Consider the following 18,154-nt stretch of genomic DNA (forward strand, 5'->3'; position numbering starts at 1 on the left):
ATAGTGCATTAAAGTACAAATGCAATGTGTCAGTCTCTTCTAATGCTTTAGAGCAAATGTTCTAACACAGATGATCAGCATGCTGTGTTTATGTTGGTGTACAAACTGGTCCTGCAGGGTAAGTCTCCTTAGAGACCTTTCTGCTGAGCTGGAGTTTCAGAGGTACAGAGTTGGTAGGTAACAACGGAGCATCGTTGCTCCTGGGCTGGATCCCTCCACGCACACACACACACACATAAAAATACACAGAGCTCAGGGAACCTGAGAGGAGGCTGCTTATACAAACACACATCTGCAGTGTCGAGGAGGTTAGTGTGACGATATGCACACAGCTGAAGCCACAGAGAGAAACCACTCAGAATTATGAAGGGGAATAATGAGATAAGGTGCTCAATAACATTACAGATACATGACCTCCAGCTGTATCTGTGATCAAATCAGCTCATCATGTAACCGGTCATACAGAGCCTGAGGAACACACACACACACACACATCACCACCACCTCCTTTCACAAACACAGTGACATCATGGTTCTGACAGATGTGTTCATGTGACAGGTCGTGGTGCTCTCTCACTCTGACTGCTTGTTTCCTTTCATCTTAAAATAGAATGAAATCCCAGATAAATGGGCAAAAACAGATAAATTGACAGTATCTGACTGGAGTCACAAATCTGTGTTTAAAAAACCCTTCATCATCATCATCATCATCATCATCATCATCATCATCATCGTCCATAATAAAGCTTCAGCTGCAGGCATTAGGTCACAGCTGGTTCAGTTTGTGTGTTGGCCCCTGGGATGAAGTAGTCTGATGAGAGGTTGGTGCATCTTTGCTCAACAGCAGTGTGCAAATGCTTTTTATTACTGAGCTTTCCATGTGTCTGGCAGCATTTTATTCATGCCGTGTCTCAGAGGCAGACTGTCGTGGCTTGCAGTGTTTTAAAGGTATTACATTAAGACACCAGCGTGAGTTGAAACCGTGTACACACATTAAAACCCTGCAGATGCATCCTCAGTGGACAAATTAACATTTTTACAGAGAGGAGGAGGTCAGCTGATCACTGCAAACACATGCAGAAACTGAGTGTGAGTGTTGAAAACATCCCTCCTGCTGCGTGTTTTAAGATAAACGTGAGCGAGAACTGAAGCAGGTTAACATCTTGTTCAGCATCTAAAGAGTGACTCAGCCAACGACAAATCACTCGTCCTTTGAGGAAAAGCAACGATGAAGGCTGGTACATTTTTTTTTCATTTTCCCTCCTGCTACCATCTGGCAACGCCTACGGTCCAACAGTTCCCCAGTACACACACACACACACACTGAAACATGCTCCATTAACACACAAACATTCCTCAGATTGTCCATGCACCTTTCTAATCGCAGATATTCAGTGCTTATCCACCCACGCGAAGAACGTGAAGTGAGCAATTTAACACTCACACACACACACACACACAATGTGCCCCATCAAAGTGTGTAAACTGAGGGAGTGACTGTGAAGAACAGTGTGAGTTGTATATCACGGAAAAACACATCAAATAAAACCTGCATGAGCAACCAAACCAGATCAGACAGCAACTTTCAAATATTTAAAATCATCAAAAACAGGAGCACATCTAAACAACGCTCTGTCTCCAGCTGATGGAAATTAATGCAGCTAACTGTGGACAAAAATACGCCCACTTCACCCACACTCACTCACACAGGCTCCCTCCCTCTCTCTCTGCTGATTCATGTTAAAAGCACCTGCAGTTCAGCTCCAACACCCACAGCTGTGTGAGAATATGTAAGTGCCACTCAGCCTGGCCTCCGGGCCCACACACTCAAATGCCGACACTATTTGAGGCTTTATAAACGGCCGCATGAACAGGTATATGAAAAAAAACATTTTAATCTTTGATGAGAATATGGATAATGGAATAATGGAAGCAATGCCTTTACAGAGAGCCCAAAAACAACCGCTGGATTATCTCCAGGTCATCTTAGCTTTTTAAACTGGAAACAGCAAATGTGTTTTTTTTTGTTTAGTTTTTTTTTTTAGCTGCTGAAGTAATCCTGTTTAAGCTAATCAGATTTTACAGGAGGGAGAGAGTGAAGTGGTCTTTCACCAGGTCTGATTACTGCTATATGATATGATTACAGCTGCTGAACATCTGCACGTGAAATATAAACCCGCCTGCCTCAAAACAAGAGAATAACTAACTACATTATCATACTCTAACCAATAATCCATCACTTATTTAGAAACTGTGCTGCATAAAGAGTTAATAAATGTTAACCCACTAACATAGAAACCTTTGGAAATCCTTGTCTTTATAAATATTGTATATCCTTTTCTTCTGTTCATTACTGATTTTTTGGAAGCTGCAGGTGTTGGCAGCTTTGGTCCAAATCTTTCGACATGAGGGTCATTAGACCTCCTTCATGTTTTGGGGCAGATGCAGACAGGCGGGTCATGAAGGAAAAAGGTTGAAAATATAAAACAGCACTTTTTATATTAAGTGTGCCTGACATGCAGCAATATACTCAGCTGACAAAGACAATACAGAAGTGCAGGTCCTCAAACTGCAACTACAGGATGTATAAACTGTAAGACTGTTTTAGAGTCTAGATTTCAGACTGTGCTGGTTTGAGTGACAGGTTGCCAGCTGTTAGTATAGGTCTCTCATCCTCTCAGCCTCCATGTTGGAGCCTCCCACACTGCTGTTACAGATCCCTATTGATGACATCACATCTTTATTGATATTTTATGGTGCCTTCATAGGAGCATGTATATTATGTTTAGCAACAGTATTTACTACAAATTTATATATATGTATATCTCATATCTCATTCAAAGCATTTGGTTATAAATCTAACAAACTGCACTCTACTGACTGAATCCTCAAGATGTGCCTGAAATCTTCAGAAGAAATCCAGCGAGTGAAACAGACCTTTTAAATATGTTTACAGATACACTGAAGCGTGACATCAATCATTCATCACGTGTGTTTTATGCTACAGGAAACTTTAAATTATAATGCTGGGAAAAATATCTAAATATATTATGTTACAAACTTTTTATTTATTTACTGCTTAGCAATGATAAACAGAGGCAGTTACCACCACAGTGCTTCAAAGACAAGATGAAACTCTAAATCGCATTAAAAAGTCAGGATTTGACCCACTTAACCTCTCAACAAAAAGATGGGGCAACTACCCTAATATTCATACTGTATAAATTAACATATTTTAACACTCTTTCTCTTTAAACTCCTTTTCAACTTCTCCCTTTTTCCCTTAACCATAAACCAACTGAGGAGAAGGTCTTTAACCCTTTGAGGATGTGAATAATTTCTGGAGCAGCAAACGGGAAAAATAATCCTGAAACTGCCTCACAGTTCTGCTGCTATCAGTAATAAATTAATTCTTCATTATAGCCCGAGAACGGAAGCTTCTGTCCTCCCCGTCTCTACACACTGTGTGCTTTGTGGAGTGTTTTCTTAGGTACTTTTACCACAGGGCTTTTCACAGCTAGAGGACACGCTCCATCTGAAGCCATGCATAATTAATAATTTCCTTCCCTTGTTCCACTCAGTGATACTTCTCTGGACAGAGAAACTACTCCTGTTTTCTTTGCTGCAAAACACTCAACACAAAGTAAAGATCAAAAATAGACAGGAGCAAGGAAACAGAGCTTGTTATATCACTGCTCTGAGCTCTGAAACACAGTCCCGCTGCAGGGACGCACTTCTGAATGTAGGTGTGAATAAGTATGTAGGTATTTAAGGCCATAAGGCACATATATAAAGGTAGAGTGCATCAATAATGCTGCAAAATGAAGCCTTAAGAACACCTGAGCACTGTGGTTACTGACCACTTTAACTTGGTCTGGGATCTACAATAACTTGATGGGTTAACCTCCAATTAAAACAGTCCTCACACAGCAAGGGTTTACAGGCTCAGGTTAGTTCGTTTATTTCCACTGTGTCTTCCTGCAGGGATAAATCAAATCAATAAGTCATCACTCAGCCTTTGTCTGCAGAGCTGGTCATTAGGGTAGAAGACAGTCTGTGTCTATAAAGAGCCAGGTTCAATAAGGAGCCGTGGAGCGGACTGAACGGCACAGATGCAGTCGTTAAAGCCCCCACGGGACCTTTGGAGGAGAAGAAATTAACATTTGGAAGGCGACATGTGAACAGCTTGGCAGAAATCGTGACCTTTCACCTTTTAGCTGCACTAAACACTCAAAGCCAGAAATGCTATTCAGCCTAAAAGTGACAGTTTGCCCCAAGCCCAACACAAATGGTGGCATAGCACCTTACCAAAAACCAACACAACAAATGTTCATCTATGTGCCAGTATATAGAATTATATTATGGATAACACTTCTTAGCGAAATGTCCCTGTCTCTCTTCTTCAGCAGCTTCACATCTGAAACACCAACAACATGGCCAACTACTTTCCCAAGTCCTTGACAAACAGACAGCTTTAGCATTAGCTTTTGTTAGTTGCCATCCTAAAAGCTCTGCTTATGTGGCTGACTCTTGGCAAAAAAGTGCTAACATTTCTTGCAGTTATGATGCCTCAGCACAGTACTATGTAGCCATAAAAACCATATAACACCCTGTTATATGGTTTTTATTTTAAAATCTGAATGTCCCTTGAAAATCAGCCAAAGAGGTATTTATTAATTAACTAGCTACATGTAATTCAACATTCAACTACATAATCTATATTTTTCTTCAGGGGGATTCTCACTGCTGTGAGATGAAATCTTGACAGGCAAAGCAGCATCAGCTAACAAGGTGTTCACACACATAACACACACAGGGACGGCTGCTTTTTCTTCTGAAAGAGACCTGGCTGTGCAGCACTGCACCCTGCTGAGCTTCAGCCACACTGAACACAAGTGCAAACATCCTCTGACACAGTGAGGCAGCACACTGGAGGTCTGGAACATCTGTCAGACTTCAGAGGTCAGGGGTCATTTGTTGTATCGATAAGTAAGTGGAAGCCGTATGCAGTGCAGCAGACAGTACAGGTATATGCTCAACACACCACAGAACAGATTCATGATGGCAGACACCATACAGAGACATGACATCAGCAGGTTAATGAAGTTATGACATACTGACTGTAACATACTGACCGCTGCGGTTTAATTAAACTCTCACCTGTGTAATCCTCCAGGCACTCGCAGGTGAAGCCTCCCTCTCTGCTGCGGCACACACCGTGGGCTCCGCAGGGTTTAGAGTAACAGAGGTCGATCTCAGTCTCGCAGTAGTCCCCTGTGAAGCCGGTGGGACAGCGGCAACGCAGCCCGGCGATGGGATGGATGGGTCTGAACAGGATGGTATCAGAGGCGACAAACGGCGCCAGGCTGTCGAACTTCAGGACAGACACACACTTCATGTAGTTCTCACAAGGCTCCCGCAGGCAGATGTTGTCATCAAAGGGAAGGACTTCCTGGGAGGAGATCTGAGCCAGAAGGCTGCGGTTCAAATACAGCCTCTCCTGGAGCTCCTCCGAGCCAAAAAACTCTCCGGTCTCGACCCCTCTCCCAGGACTGTCCCCTCCATGGCTGAGCCCTCCAGGACGCTCCCCAAACATGGGCATGGCCACAGACAGGCTGACGTTGAGGATGCGGGCACTGACGTCCGTGTCGTCTTGGATGTTGAAGATAACGACATCTTCAGGAGCAGCGGAGAAGACGTGGGCCACGCCGTCCATGAACTGAGCTAGCAGCAGGGACAGGAAGTGCTCCTGGGAGGTGTTGGCCAGCCGGACGGTGATACTGTTGGACAGCATTTCATCTGTGATGATGATGACCTGGAGAAGGCACTGAGCTGACACCTGATGGATACCATCTGCAACAGAGGAGAAGAAAAGGAAACGGGAAAAGTCTGTTAGTGAGAACATTGTTGGACCACTGAAGGTAGCCTGTTCTGTTGCGTAGCATGAAGCACGAGTTAAATGACATTACACCAGTTTTGTTGTTGCACATGCAGCAGCTGTGGCAGCTGGAAAGGTGCAGGTTCATGTAGGTGGGTGAATTATTACATTATTGCTACATGAACACAGGACTCACCAGCATGAACCCGCATCCACTATAAATGCAGCTGAGAATTAAAGCTCAAACACTAACTAACACTCTGAATATAACAGTGACACCTTTTTCCTTGTGGTCTTGGCTGTGATGGGTGTTTTTCTCATTTTGAGAACAGATGACAGATGTATGCCAAGACGATGAGACAACAAGTACATGTTTTCTTTCAGCACATTCCAACTTTCTCATCAGGAAATTTCACGCCTGTATTCACAGTTCATTCTTTGCTTTCTTTGTCCGGAAGCAGCTATGCTACTTTATTATACATGCCACGCTGAAAGCCTTAAGTCTCAGATTCACTCGTTTAAGCATTTCCCAGCTCAGCAAATCTCTTGTTTCGATACCAGATCCTGTTAATACTTTATCCTCCATACATTCAAGTCTGTGGCTTTGGCATGAAGTGATTTCATGTCTGCTATTGTACAGTAAGTCTTGTACACAGCATTATTTAATCATAGGATATAGGCACTGCAACAGTCAAATAACACATGAATGGCAGGGCAAACATACATTGTTAAGCTTTTTTTTTTTACTTTCTTCTCCACTGCAGACAGATTTACAATAAACTGAAACTGCTTATCAGCAAGTATCAGCTGAAAGTCATTCAGACAAGAGCGGTCAGAGCACTGCTCACTGAGGAGGAAAATTATAATGAAAATAGCCTCAATCCACGCAAACCGGAGTCCAGTGTGTTTCTAACAAGCACATAACCAATGGTCATGGCTGCTCTGAAAAAACCTGACAAATGTACAACTTAACCCGGATCATCCGGCTTTCTGCCCAGTGACAGTCCATCAAAGAGTTAAACCACAAACAGTGTTTGTTGCAAACTGTAGCAGACATTTCCTGAAGTCCTCCTAACAGAGTTCAGATCCAGCTGCTGAACATAGTTTGTCATTTGTCAATTTATACGATTATGTCTTCTTTTACCTTTCCCTTTCCATAATATCTTAGTCCAGTTTATTTAAGCTGTACAGGAGGAGCCAGCCTCAAGTGGCCATTTATGGAACTGCAGGCTTAGACTTTTCCAGGTTAAATCAGTGTGTCCTTTGAATGTTGAGTGTCCTAATCACAAGATATTTTTTAAATTTAGATAACAAATCTCTTGGTACGGCTGAACTCTCTCTAAATTTATCTCAATCTAAATTTGATTTCCTTCTTTTCTTAGTCTTATTTTCATACAGGAAGCTTGAACTCGTGTCACTACTTACATATTTACACTTTAAGGTCACAGCAAGAGGTCACTATCATTTTGTCCATCTCAATGGCCTGTAGCCTCAACACAAAACAGGCTTAATCAAATCAAATGTATCTAAAAACAAGCCTCAGCCTCTCCCTCAAAAATAATCAATGGGACGCTTTGTTTGAGAAATCTGGATGCCGGCCAGAGAGCAAAACCTGTGAGCAGAACTCACACAAACAGCCCTGCCCAAAGTTACCAGATCCCTGTTTTGGCACCAAGCGAGTTTAAACAGAGAGTGCCAAGGGAGGGACGGGGGCTACAGGAAAAAATGGGGAGGAGGAGGGGGGAGGGTCATAGAGGAAGTGAGACAGAGAAGCATGTTTGACACGGCTTTAATCCTTCAGCTTTCAGTCAAGCGCTTCCAGAACAGTAATAATACAGGGCCTTAGCAGAGGAAGTGGGGTAAAAAAATAAATCAAAGAACAGACACAAGCAGGGCTGCTGCTCTAATTCACACTTTACTGTAAACAAACAACACACACACACCTGAGTACACAAGAAAACAGTCGCATATGAGAAGGAGGGGACATAAACACAGACAGACAGACTTTCTCAGAGGAAAGGCACAACTATTGTCCTTACGGTCACCAATTATATTTTAACTTTAAAAACCTTTGTGATGCAACTTTTATGATTTGGATGGTTACAGTTAGGGGTTGATTGCTTTAAATAGGCATGCATCTGCTAATTATTTTCTCAGTAAATTTACATGGGTCATCGACAATATGCACCTAAACATTTATAATTAAACCAGTAAACACTAATAAAAAAGTCTTTGTTTTCATAGAAATCAATTAAAAAAACCCTAAATGTAATTTTAATGCTAACTAGCTACATTTAAACTGGGACCTTGATGGTCTTTAGTTGATTGCAGTGAGACTTTGAGCTAAATCTTCATCATTCACACACAGTCACACTTTCTCACTCTGATCTTATTAACTATTATTTGCCAAATTCTACCCCTTACCTTCACATAATCCCAATTTATGGGCTTGATTTTTGTCTCTGTAAGGAAGAGACATCCTCCATAATATGCACTGTGTGTACACAGATTTTCGGTCCCCACAACATGAGTAATATGTGGACCACACACACACACTGTTTAGCGGCTATAATCTGCCGCATTTTGAAACATTTATTGTTCCAGGTTTTTAAAATCTGCTGAACATCAAGCAGACGTGTTCTGACACCTACTCACACCCGACAATAACAATCAAACAAACAATGAAAGAGCTACTTTCTACCTGAGCCGGTGGTCTCTGCATGTATTCAAGTCACAGAGCAACTGATACTCTGCAGAAAAACACAGCTCTCACTGAACTTGGGCTCTTAAACATTAGGCCATGTATAAGGACAGACATCACCTTAATTATGTCCTCTGCCAATTCACATTCTTGGATGGGGGCTCAGGCAGAGCTCCAGAGGTAAACGCAGCGCTGGGAAACTGAGCGCGAGGAGAATCTCCTCTGAAAGAAACCAGACCATCCTTCAAAGAGGTCATTCTCCATGGAAGGATCCTCCGCTCATGGAACGGAGGGTAAAGCGGGGCGTTTTGGGGCCAAACAGGAGGGGGGGGGGAAAGGATGCCTAGTTGGTAACGAGACGAGGTGCCAGCTCTGAAGTGTGACACTGCTTTCAGCCCACAGCTCGACCCCCTCTGGGCCTCTGGGTGCCAGGAATGCTCTCAACTAGGAAGTGGCGCCAGGGAAAAGATTAAACACACACTGAGGCTGCAGGACTGCCAAGGTTGTGTATGGCATTTTGTGTGTGTGTGTGTGTATATATATATATATATATATATTAGAAACTGGAGGTTTAGTCATCACAGAAAAAGTAAAGTGGACACTTTGATGCATTTTGTTGTACTTCTGTCAAATACTCCAAATGCAGTCTTTTTTCAAACCTGGTAAAACAAACATTCTGAAGGTTCATGTTTTCTTATACTAAATCGGGGAAATCAGACGTCCTAAGAGATGTCTTCAGTAATAAATGGGGGCATGTAAACAAGATGGCTCATTATGATTTACAGAGAAAAGTCTTTCTGAGATACAGCAGGGCCTGTCTGGCTGTAGGCTGAGGCCTCTGCACCGAGAACATAAGTTATCAGAGGAAAGATGTATAGGTTTTGTTAATCTCTGAAATATTAATGAGGCTCAGTTTCAACTGTCAGGGGAGTTAAGAACAACAAACACAGCAACTGGAATGATGTCACACAAACTCAAAGGGAGTGTAGGATGGAGCATTTGCTGTAAAGAAACATACAATCAAACCGAGATGTATGACTTTCTGCTGTAGACCACTCAGTCTGCTGAGAGAGAGAGGGAGAGAGAGAGGGAGGCTGAGACAAAGAGAGAGAACAAATCGGTGAGACTGGCCTAATTAAATCACCAAAGTTGCCATCAAATCTCTCAGTTGAATCCCAGAAAATGTCAACAAAGTCATGGTGGATAAAGATCAGAAAGACTGAGACCAAATTACTGAGGGACAGAGACATCACCCAGCAGCATGACAGCCACCCCGGCCCTCTCCCCTGAGCTGTGACACCACAGTTTAACTGTTATTTACCCTCTTTTCTGTTTGTTTACACAGTTAGATGGAAAAAAAGAAGACAAATGCTGCACATCTGATCCAAAAGCCTGGCAGGAGGTCTCACTACTCTAAGGAAAATTACAGAGTACATGCAGGTGTTGCCTTTAGACAGGACTGAAGGGTTAAACCTGAACCTCCTCCACATCTGTCCCTACATCTATAACCCAGGTAACCTCAAATCACATTAACAAACCACAGAAAAGGAAGCACAACAAAAGGCACAGGGGGTCTCAAGAGGCCATTTAAGTAGTGGTTAGCACAATTTTTGTTGTGTTAGTGTAGAAAAAAGGAATGAAAATTTTTTTAATGAAAGAGTTTACTGCCATCACACCTAAAACACCTGTAAGCGCCTTCATTTCCTCCCTGGAGCCTGGTTCAGCTACATACTGTAGCATGGAGCCCAGCAAGATGAGAGAGGTTAAACTACCTCACAGATTCTGTCCCTACAGTGATGTTCAGAGGTACTTCAGCAGTGCAGATATTCAGACCTGACCGCTCCGCCTCCTAAAGTGTAGGTTAAACACTGAGCCAATGAAAAACCCTCCAGGTTACTGTGGGGAGGGGAACACATTCAACCTAATATAAAAATATCATTTATCATCATGACAGTGCAGAGCCGATAAATTATCACACTGTAACAGCTCTCTCAAACAACCATTCATCACAAGTCTAATGATAGCACCTAAAGACCGCCACACTCAAACATAACTACGCTTAATCTGTGATCCGAAAAGGCCTCAGAGGCAGCTGTGTGTTTCACTCCAGGAGTGTGTCATGTTGGGTGAAACCTCTGGGTAAGAAGGTAATGAGGTTTAGCAGAGCCTGTGTTAGCTGTTCAGCATCAGGGCACTACAGTATGAGCAGCACGCACCAAGCCCCGGGTACATCAAAGAGCGCAAAGCTGGGGTCCCATTTCCAAGATCAATGGGGAGATCATAAATTAAAAATCACTTCGGAGGGATGAGGCCTCTGTGTGTCTTTGCAGTTCACAGCCTGCGCAGCTCCAATCAGCGAGCCGCCTCATAAACTTACAAGTTTTTAATGAGTTTATAAATGAGCTGGCTGAGTGTAACAGTGCGGCTGTTTGTTCGAGGTGGAAAAGTGAATCAAAGAGTTTAACTTTAAAACTGCTGTAAAGAGCCGAATCAGGACTAACAAAGTTCTTCAAGATACGACATGATTTTATAAAGTGACAAACTTCTAATCAGAGAAAACCCTGTAGTCATTGATAACCTGTTAAATCATAAGTTCATAATATATACATTAAGACTGTAGGAGAAAACATACGGGAGGAAGGATAAGTTAAAAGTTAAAATAGTGTGAAGCTACTGTATAAAGGGTCATGTTTACATTTCACTGTCCAGTCCACACAGGGTTACAGAGAGAGAGAGAGAGACGACCACACAATCAATCAAACAAACCACAGAGCCATGATGTTCAGACCCTCTGGGGCCAACAACAGGACACAGTTTAATTTAAATCGAATTAAATACTCTGCCCTGGGAGCTGCTGCTGCGTTAATTACTTGGACTCTTGTGATGTCTGTGTGTGTGTGGGTGTGCGTGCACTCTGACTAATTTATAACCTGCTCCTCTGGTGTTGTTACTTTGACATGTTTATGGTCAGTTTGAGATGAAACCTCACAGGTGCTGAGACCTGTCAACACAAAGCCCGGTGAACAGTAAATGTGGTCACAGTGAAATCAGATGAGACCAAAACAAAATCACAGAGGACACGAACTGCAGCTACTGCTGCTCAAAGCCGATGGAAGTTAAGTAACTGAAGGGTTATTCTTTCAGTCTGCAGTCTGGTGGTTTCATGGGAACGAGCTTCATAGTTTTGTTCCACCTGAGTGTGGACATGCAGGAGCAGAATTCACCCAGCAGGACAACAGACTAATCCACCCCTTCATATCAGTCATCAAGCTGAGGTTCAATTACCGGTACCTCTCTGCTGAGGAAGGACAGACACTAATGAGTGTGCGTGTAGCTTTAGACTGCAGCGACATAACTTTATTATGCAGGTTTGTGGCTGACTTTAAAATCGGGTGATATCTATTAGATCAAGCTTCTTCGGGGTCTCCTTCATTTGAGCTAAGAGCACTCCGTTTGGTGTCCATTTAATTTAAAAGCTGGAGTCCCTGGTTGCGGTGATCAAAAGCAAGGCAGTAAATTGTGGCTGTGGAGCAGCCTGTGTGAATTAAGCTGGGCTGAAAGGTGAAGCACACTCAACTGCTGTCTGAATGGAGGCTGGTGGCTGATGGGGGTGTAGAAGCTATGCACTGCAAAGGAAAGGAGGTTTTTCATCCCATTACCCCTACAGTACAGCCCCCACTCCACCCCCCATCCCCTTCCTGACCCCCCACTAGACAAGCAACGGCCAGAGCTCACACCCCACCACCACCACCTCCACCCCTCGTCTGCATAAAACACTCTAACGACTCCTGCCAGGCTTCCAGCCACCAACACGTCGCCATCAAGCAATCAAAAATCAAGAAAAGCTTCTCTGCATGTTCTCAGAGGTTCAATCAGCGTGGAGTGGCTGCACAGAGCACAGGGTCACAGCTGAGGACCGTCCGCAGGTATGTGTGAAGAATTAAAACACCGATCAGCTCCACGGGCTTGATATCAAGACACTACTTGTTGTCATGACCTGCAGACATCAAATTGCTCTGCAGTAATCATGTTTATTTACTCATAGATACTTCTGGGAGTTTTCACCATGTCAGAATCAAATCTGTTCCATTCATGTGCAACACTGCAACGTAGTCACTGACCTCTAGGTTGCTTCTGACTGTTACACCACTATACCCACCAAACACAGACAGACAGACAGACAACAGACACACAAACACACATCTATCCAGGTAACATATCTGACCAATCAGCTGTTCAGTTGTGTGTGTGGCGGCAGGGAGAGGTACAGACAGAGTCATTGGTTTGAATAAGCATGAAAGAAGGGAACAGCTTACAAACACACACAATGACCACAGAGACAGTATGGATCCTAGAGACATCAGTCATGTCATGACTGAGCTGTAAATAAAGGTTGCGTTGTGACCTTGGATGGAACATAAATCAGGTTTGTGGAAAAAGACAGGTTTACACTTAGACTTTAAATGAATCAGATTATGGCCCTTTCCATACATTTAAACAGGTCCCGGTCCTATTAAAATGACAGCTGTTACCAAGATGGCCGCCAAAAGACAAGACTGTATGGGTCAAACGTGATTTACTACAAATATTTTAGCAAATGCCTTTTGGGATATAATGATGAAAGAAGATGTCTAAATTACAGTCTAAACATGTTTATACTGACTGTCTTTGGTGTGAAGGTGGTTCAGACATCCTGCGAGATGCTCGAACAGCAGACTGAAGCAGGATTTGTGTTTTATTTTGGAATAAAGCTCCGCTCCTCCACCAGACTGGGAACTGTATTGTTGGGGAAAAACTCAAAAACACAACCAAACACAAACAGCTCATGTTTAACAGGAAAAACCCACACGCAACTCTCGCTCTCAGAGGAGCGAGCGGACAGCATGCTCCGACTCCCACGCAGCAGATTTACTGTTATCTGTGTCTGAGCAATGTTAGAGCTGTTACGTCGAGCAGCACAAATCAGAGCAAGCATCATAATTCTTAGTCTTACTGTGTGTATTTATGTGTACTCCTTTGAAAAAAAAATCAAAATGCAGGTTAAATAAATATTCATGTCTTCGACCTTGTTTTTGAAATGATGCTGAGAGTGGATGTTTTTATCGTCTTCTGCAGAGCAATTAAGATTAAAAAGAATAAAGCTCAGCTGTAATAATAACCACTACACAACAGCACCTAATTCCAGCAGAGCCTGTGAGGTCAATAATAGAAACTGCTTGTGTTGCTCAATGTCAACCCAAGGATTTAGATCCAGAGTAAACCCTCAGTCCCTGTCCTGATTTCTCCATCCGAGAGGAACGCTGACTGGGCTGGACACAGGCCATTCATTCTCATTTTCGGACTTCCCCTGATGACACTTCTCGAACCTGAATCTGAAAACTACAACATGAAGACATTCCACAGATTCTTCCACCTCTACACTGAAGCAGCTTTAGAGCCACAGAACAGGATCTGAGCTCTTCCAATCTCAACATTAGCATATCAAAGGAAAACCGCTGTCAGCGCAACAGTAAAGAGACATTAGCATGCAGAGACGTGACCAAGCATGAGGTCCTTACTCAAACATACCAATCGCCATTTGATAGTTAGTGGATCCTGAACATCTTGCAGCTTAATAACAGCTCTGTTGTTCATAGAGCTGCTTTAAAACGGAGGCAACAACTGCAAGGAGTACAAAGGCACAATTTGGCATTGATAAAAAAAAAACATACAACACAGTAACAAATCATCACAGCCACAGACTCCATTTGTTTCCATTCAATTAGCGTTCACATATATAAATAAAAAAAATCAACTGTTGGTTACATGCAGTAGAAGTTGGTTTCAAGAGTGTTTACTGTTTTTAAAATAAAACTAGGTGAGCCTGCAGAGCCTACTGGCAGACAGCTAGTTACCTACAGCTACAAGCACTATGAATTACATAACAGACAAGAAATCCCTTTAGATTCTTTCATTAATTGTCAACGTGCATGTTCTGTTTTAATTCAGGAGATGTTGTGAGTCTCTCTGCTTCCACATGAATGCAGCATAACTCCAGCCCAGTAAGACGTTTATGGAAAGTTAACCACGGTCTTCATTCAGACATGAAGCTGACGTCATATCAAAAGAAAGTAGTGCATGTCTGAAAGGATCTCATGTGAACAGAAAAGTCAGTCAGTGTCACCAAACTGTGAAAACACAGTCACACTGCTGCAGAAACTCACGAGGAAACCATCTGTTTGGTTACCTCGACACACTTCTGTCAGCATTAATAGAAATGTGACACTGATGAAACATCTTAAACTCCTGCACTCCAGGCCTCAGCGCATCCACCATGCTCTCCAGGCCTCAGCACCTCCACCATGCTCTCCAGGCCTCAGCACCTCCACCAGTCACACGTCTCACCCTGACAGTTTCACGTTGACAGGTTGAAGTGCAGCATGTAAAACCAGGTCACTGTGAAGTCTCGGTCTGGTTCGATACTAAACGTGCGCAGTGAAGTGTAAAATAAACACAATCTGTCACATTCACAGTGAGAAGCAGGTTTTCTTCTAATGATTTGTCTACTGGCATGAAGTGCTGCTATTATTACCACACTGACAGAAAGAGGAAGAGGGGCTGTGTGTATTATCCAGGAGCAATGGTTATCATGTACACACACACAGACAGACTAATGAGATGTCATCTTTCAATATGTTTATATATTTAAAGTTCCAATAGTTACAGTCAGATTGGTGTTTATCTTTGATAATTTAGTTGATAATTTAATTTATTGCACTGTACATGTATACATGAGAATGTTGAGTGGCTTAATTATTAAATAACATATCACTGATTATTGGCTTATTCTTAAAAAACTGAAACTGTAAAATCGCTCGAAAAAAGAAAAATGTTGTTCAGTTTTGCAAAAATCAAGTTGAAACTGTAAATACATTTTTGTATCATCTTTTCAGTCTTGAAAAGTTATTTAGCCGCTTGGTCCAAAAATTGTATTGATATGATACCAGGACAGATTTGGACACAATTTGACATGAGTGTTGTTTTTCATATATGCACTTCTAAACTACTTAACATTACAAAAAGAATCAGGAGGCGAAGTACTAGAATCTCACAGCATGGAGTTCAGCGTTCCTTTTTTGAACCAACAGCACTGATACACAAAATGAGTCCTTACAACAACAGCAGAGCCCTCTGGGGCATCCGTGGGTGACAGTGAATGACATTTGTGAGGTAATGGCAGCAAAGAACAACACAGTATGTCCTTATTGTGTACTTCATCACATTGTGAAGGCAGCTGCAGTACACACTGAGAGGACCTGATTCAGTACGCAGGCCTTTCACAAGTGCTTTTCACATCAGGTGGGTGACTCCACACCTCTAACAGGTTCTGTCTTTTAATGTGGTTCTGATCCATGTATCTGCATCAGACAGTACAGTAAATATGGTAATTCATGGATGAACAGCAGGCCTGGTGAGACGGAGGACAGTAGCACAGGGTAACAAGTGGACACAAAGACACAGGGGGGCCAGCCAGACAGAGCCTGCTCCCATTGTCTGCTGGGATAGTGAGGACAATGCAGGACAACACTGAGATATATGCAAGGCCTCGCCCCAGCGATGCTCCAGCCCTAATCCTAAACATGATTTCCCCTCCAAACACATAGATGATGTCATCCCCCCCACCACCATTCCCCACCCGCACCTTCAACCCTCCACCTCAGCTCCGCAGGACCTTCAATGCAACCAAGCGTGGAGTAACTGAGGCCCACAGGATGATGTTCTGCGCCTGAGAAACATGCCGGTAGCTGTAAACCGGATACCCTCTAAGCGCATCTGTGTCACAAATCAAAGAGCTTACAGGCGACACCATCATATCACAGTGAGCTTTCAAAACATGAGGGCCTCTCGAGTCTGTCACATGCAAGACTAGACCTTTATCCTTCAAAAACACAGCCGATGGAAACTTTATATCCACAGTCAGGTGTCGGCTAAAAGTGCTCACAGAGAGAAAGGACAGGTCAGTGTGTCCCGCAGCACTACAGGTCCACAGAGAGCCTTACATGCTTCACTGCAAAGAGGGAGAGGGGGACAGTTGCTCTTTAGAACTTTATTCGCCTCCCCTCCCCCCCATCTTCGCTGTACAAAAGAGGCCTTACCCCTCTTCCCCACCCACAAGGAATTTCTCAGGCATTGCTGGGTTCACCATGACAACTGGGTGCTTAACAAAGCATTTCTCTTAGGCATTCTTCCTTTCACAGGGGAGAGAGAGAGAAGGAGGGTGGGGGGGGCAACAGTCAAAGAGGAGGGGGAGGGCAAGGATAAAAGGGGGAGGGTGGAGGAGCTTGAAATGATGGGAGGGAACTGTGGAGGTTACAGGGGTGAGGGCCATTAGACCCGGGTAGATAGGAGAAAAATGGGGAACGGTGACAGGCAAACAAAAAGAGGGAAAGAGAAACAGGATCAAGGTGAAAGAGGATGATACAAGAAAAGGAAAGAGAAACAGTGCTACAAACATTCCACGCAGGCCTGCAAGTGCGACTAACGGCGTCCAGGGAGGGAAAGAATGAAAGGCAGAGGACTAGTCGCATCACACAAAACACGGCGAGCATCACAAGCTGTGACTTTGAATGTTATGAATCAAGCATGAGGAAATTTATCAAGCATAAAGAACACAGAAAGGTACGCCGGGCTTCAGTGGAATAATTACACCACTGCAAGGAGAAAAGTAATCAGCGTGGTCCAGCTGTTGGAGGGCCCCTTCACACACACACACACACACACACCAGATTTGTGCAGCTTGATGCGTTAGTGTTACAGAAGACGACCCCCCTGAGAAAAGTCCAACCACAGACAGCCTAAAGGTTTATTAGATCCTAATGAAATTACATTGGCTGTGAATGTCTTGGCTCTACCGTGTGGGACAGAGAGGTCTCCACTATTAAAATTACACTCCTGCAGCTTTATCTTATGCAAAGTTCACAGCCTAAAGATCCACTATTCTTGCCTGTAACTGTCCCAAACTAAGCAGTTAAACAGCCAAGTTATAAAAGTGCCACATAATGTTTTTCTTGAACTCATATACATTCGTCCTCTGGGCTAAACGCCAGCAGGTTTGTCCTCACACACGTTTGACAGCAGGGTCCTTTAACCTTGGAACATCCGCAGCCACTCCAGACTCACACTTGAAACTTAAAAAGGGGTGAACAGAGACAGAAAAAATACCTGCTGCCCACTATGTAACAATCTGCAGTGCGATGTGAGCTGAATCAAACTGCTGCCATTACTCATGGAGGCGTGTTTGTTACGTTTCTGCAAAGGCGTTTTTTTTTTTTATGTGAGCATTAGGACACAATATTGGCTCAGACTCAGAATTTGATTAAAAAGGACAAAGTGTCCTAAAGCTGTATGTATATATATATATACATATATATACACACCATGTTTCACATCTGACAGTGACACAACTACAAAGTACACAACAAACAGACCTCACACTCATAATAAGAAGTTCAGAAATGAGGGATAATGATGAAAATTATCAGGGATTTACAGATGAAAGAAGCACGAGGGGGAAAAAATCACTACCATGAAATGCA

At 43.1% G+C, this 18,154-nt stretch overlaps 1 protein-coding gene across 1 annotated transcript in view; it reads right to left on the reverse strand.

Moving 5' to 3' along the window:
- The window catches only part of celsr2 (cadherin, EGF LAG seven-pass G-type receptor 2), a 50,768-nt gene that overhangs the window by 26,064 nt on the left and 6,550 nt on the right, over positions 1-18,154 (reverse strand). The window contains exon 2 of the mRNA XM_028406561.1: positions 5,161-5,853. Within this exon, the coding sequence (XP_028262362.1) occupies positions 5,161-5,853 (693 nt within the window). The remainder of the gene's footprint in view (positions 1-5,160; positions 5,854-18,154) is intronic.

The sequence above is a fragment of the Parambassis ranga genome, chromosome 5, assembly GCF_900634625.1.
Source record: "Parambassis ranga chromosome 5, fParRan2.1, whole genome shotgun sequence".
In the NCBI taxonomy this organism is placed as follows: Eukaryota; Metazoa; Chordata; class Actinopteri; family Ambassidae; genus Parambassis; species Parambassis ranga.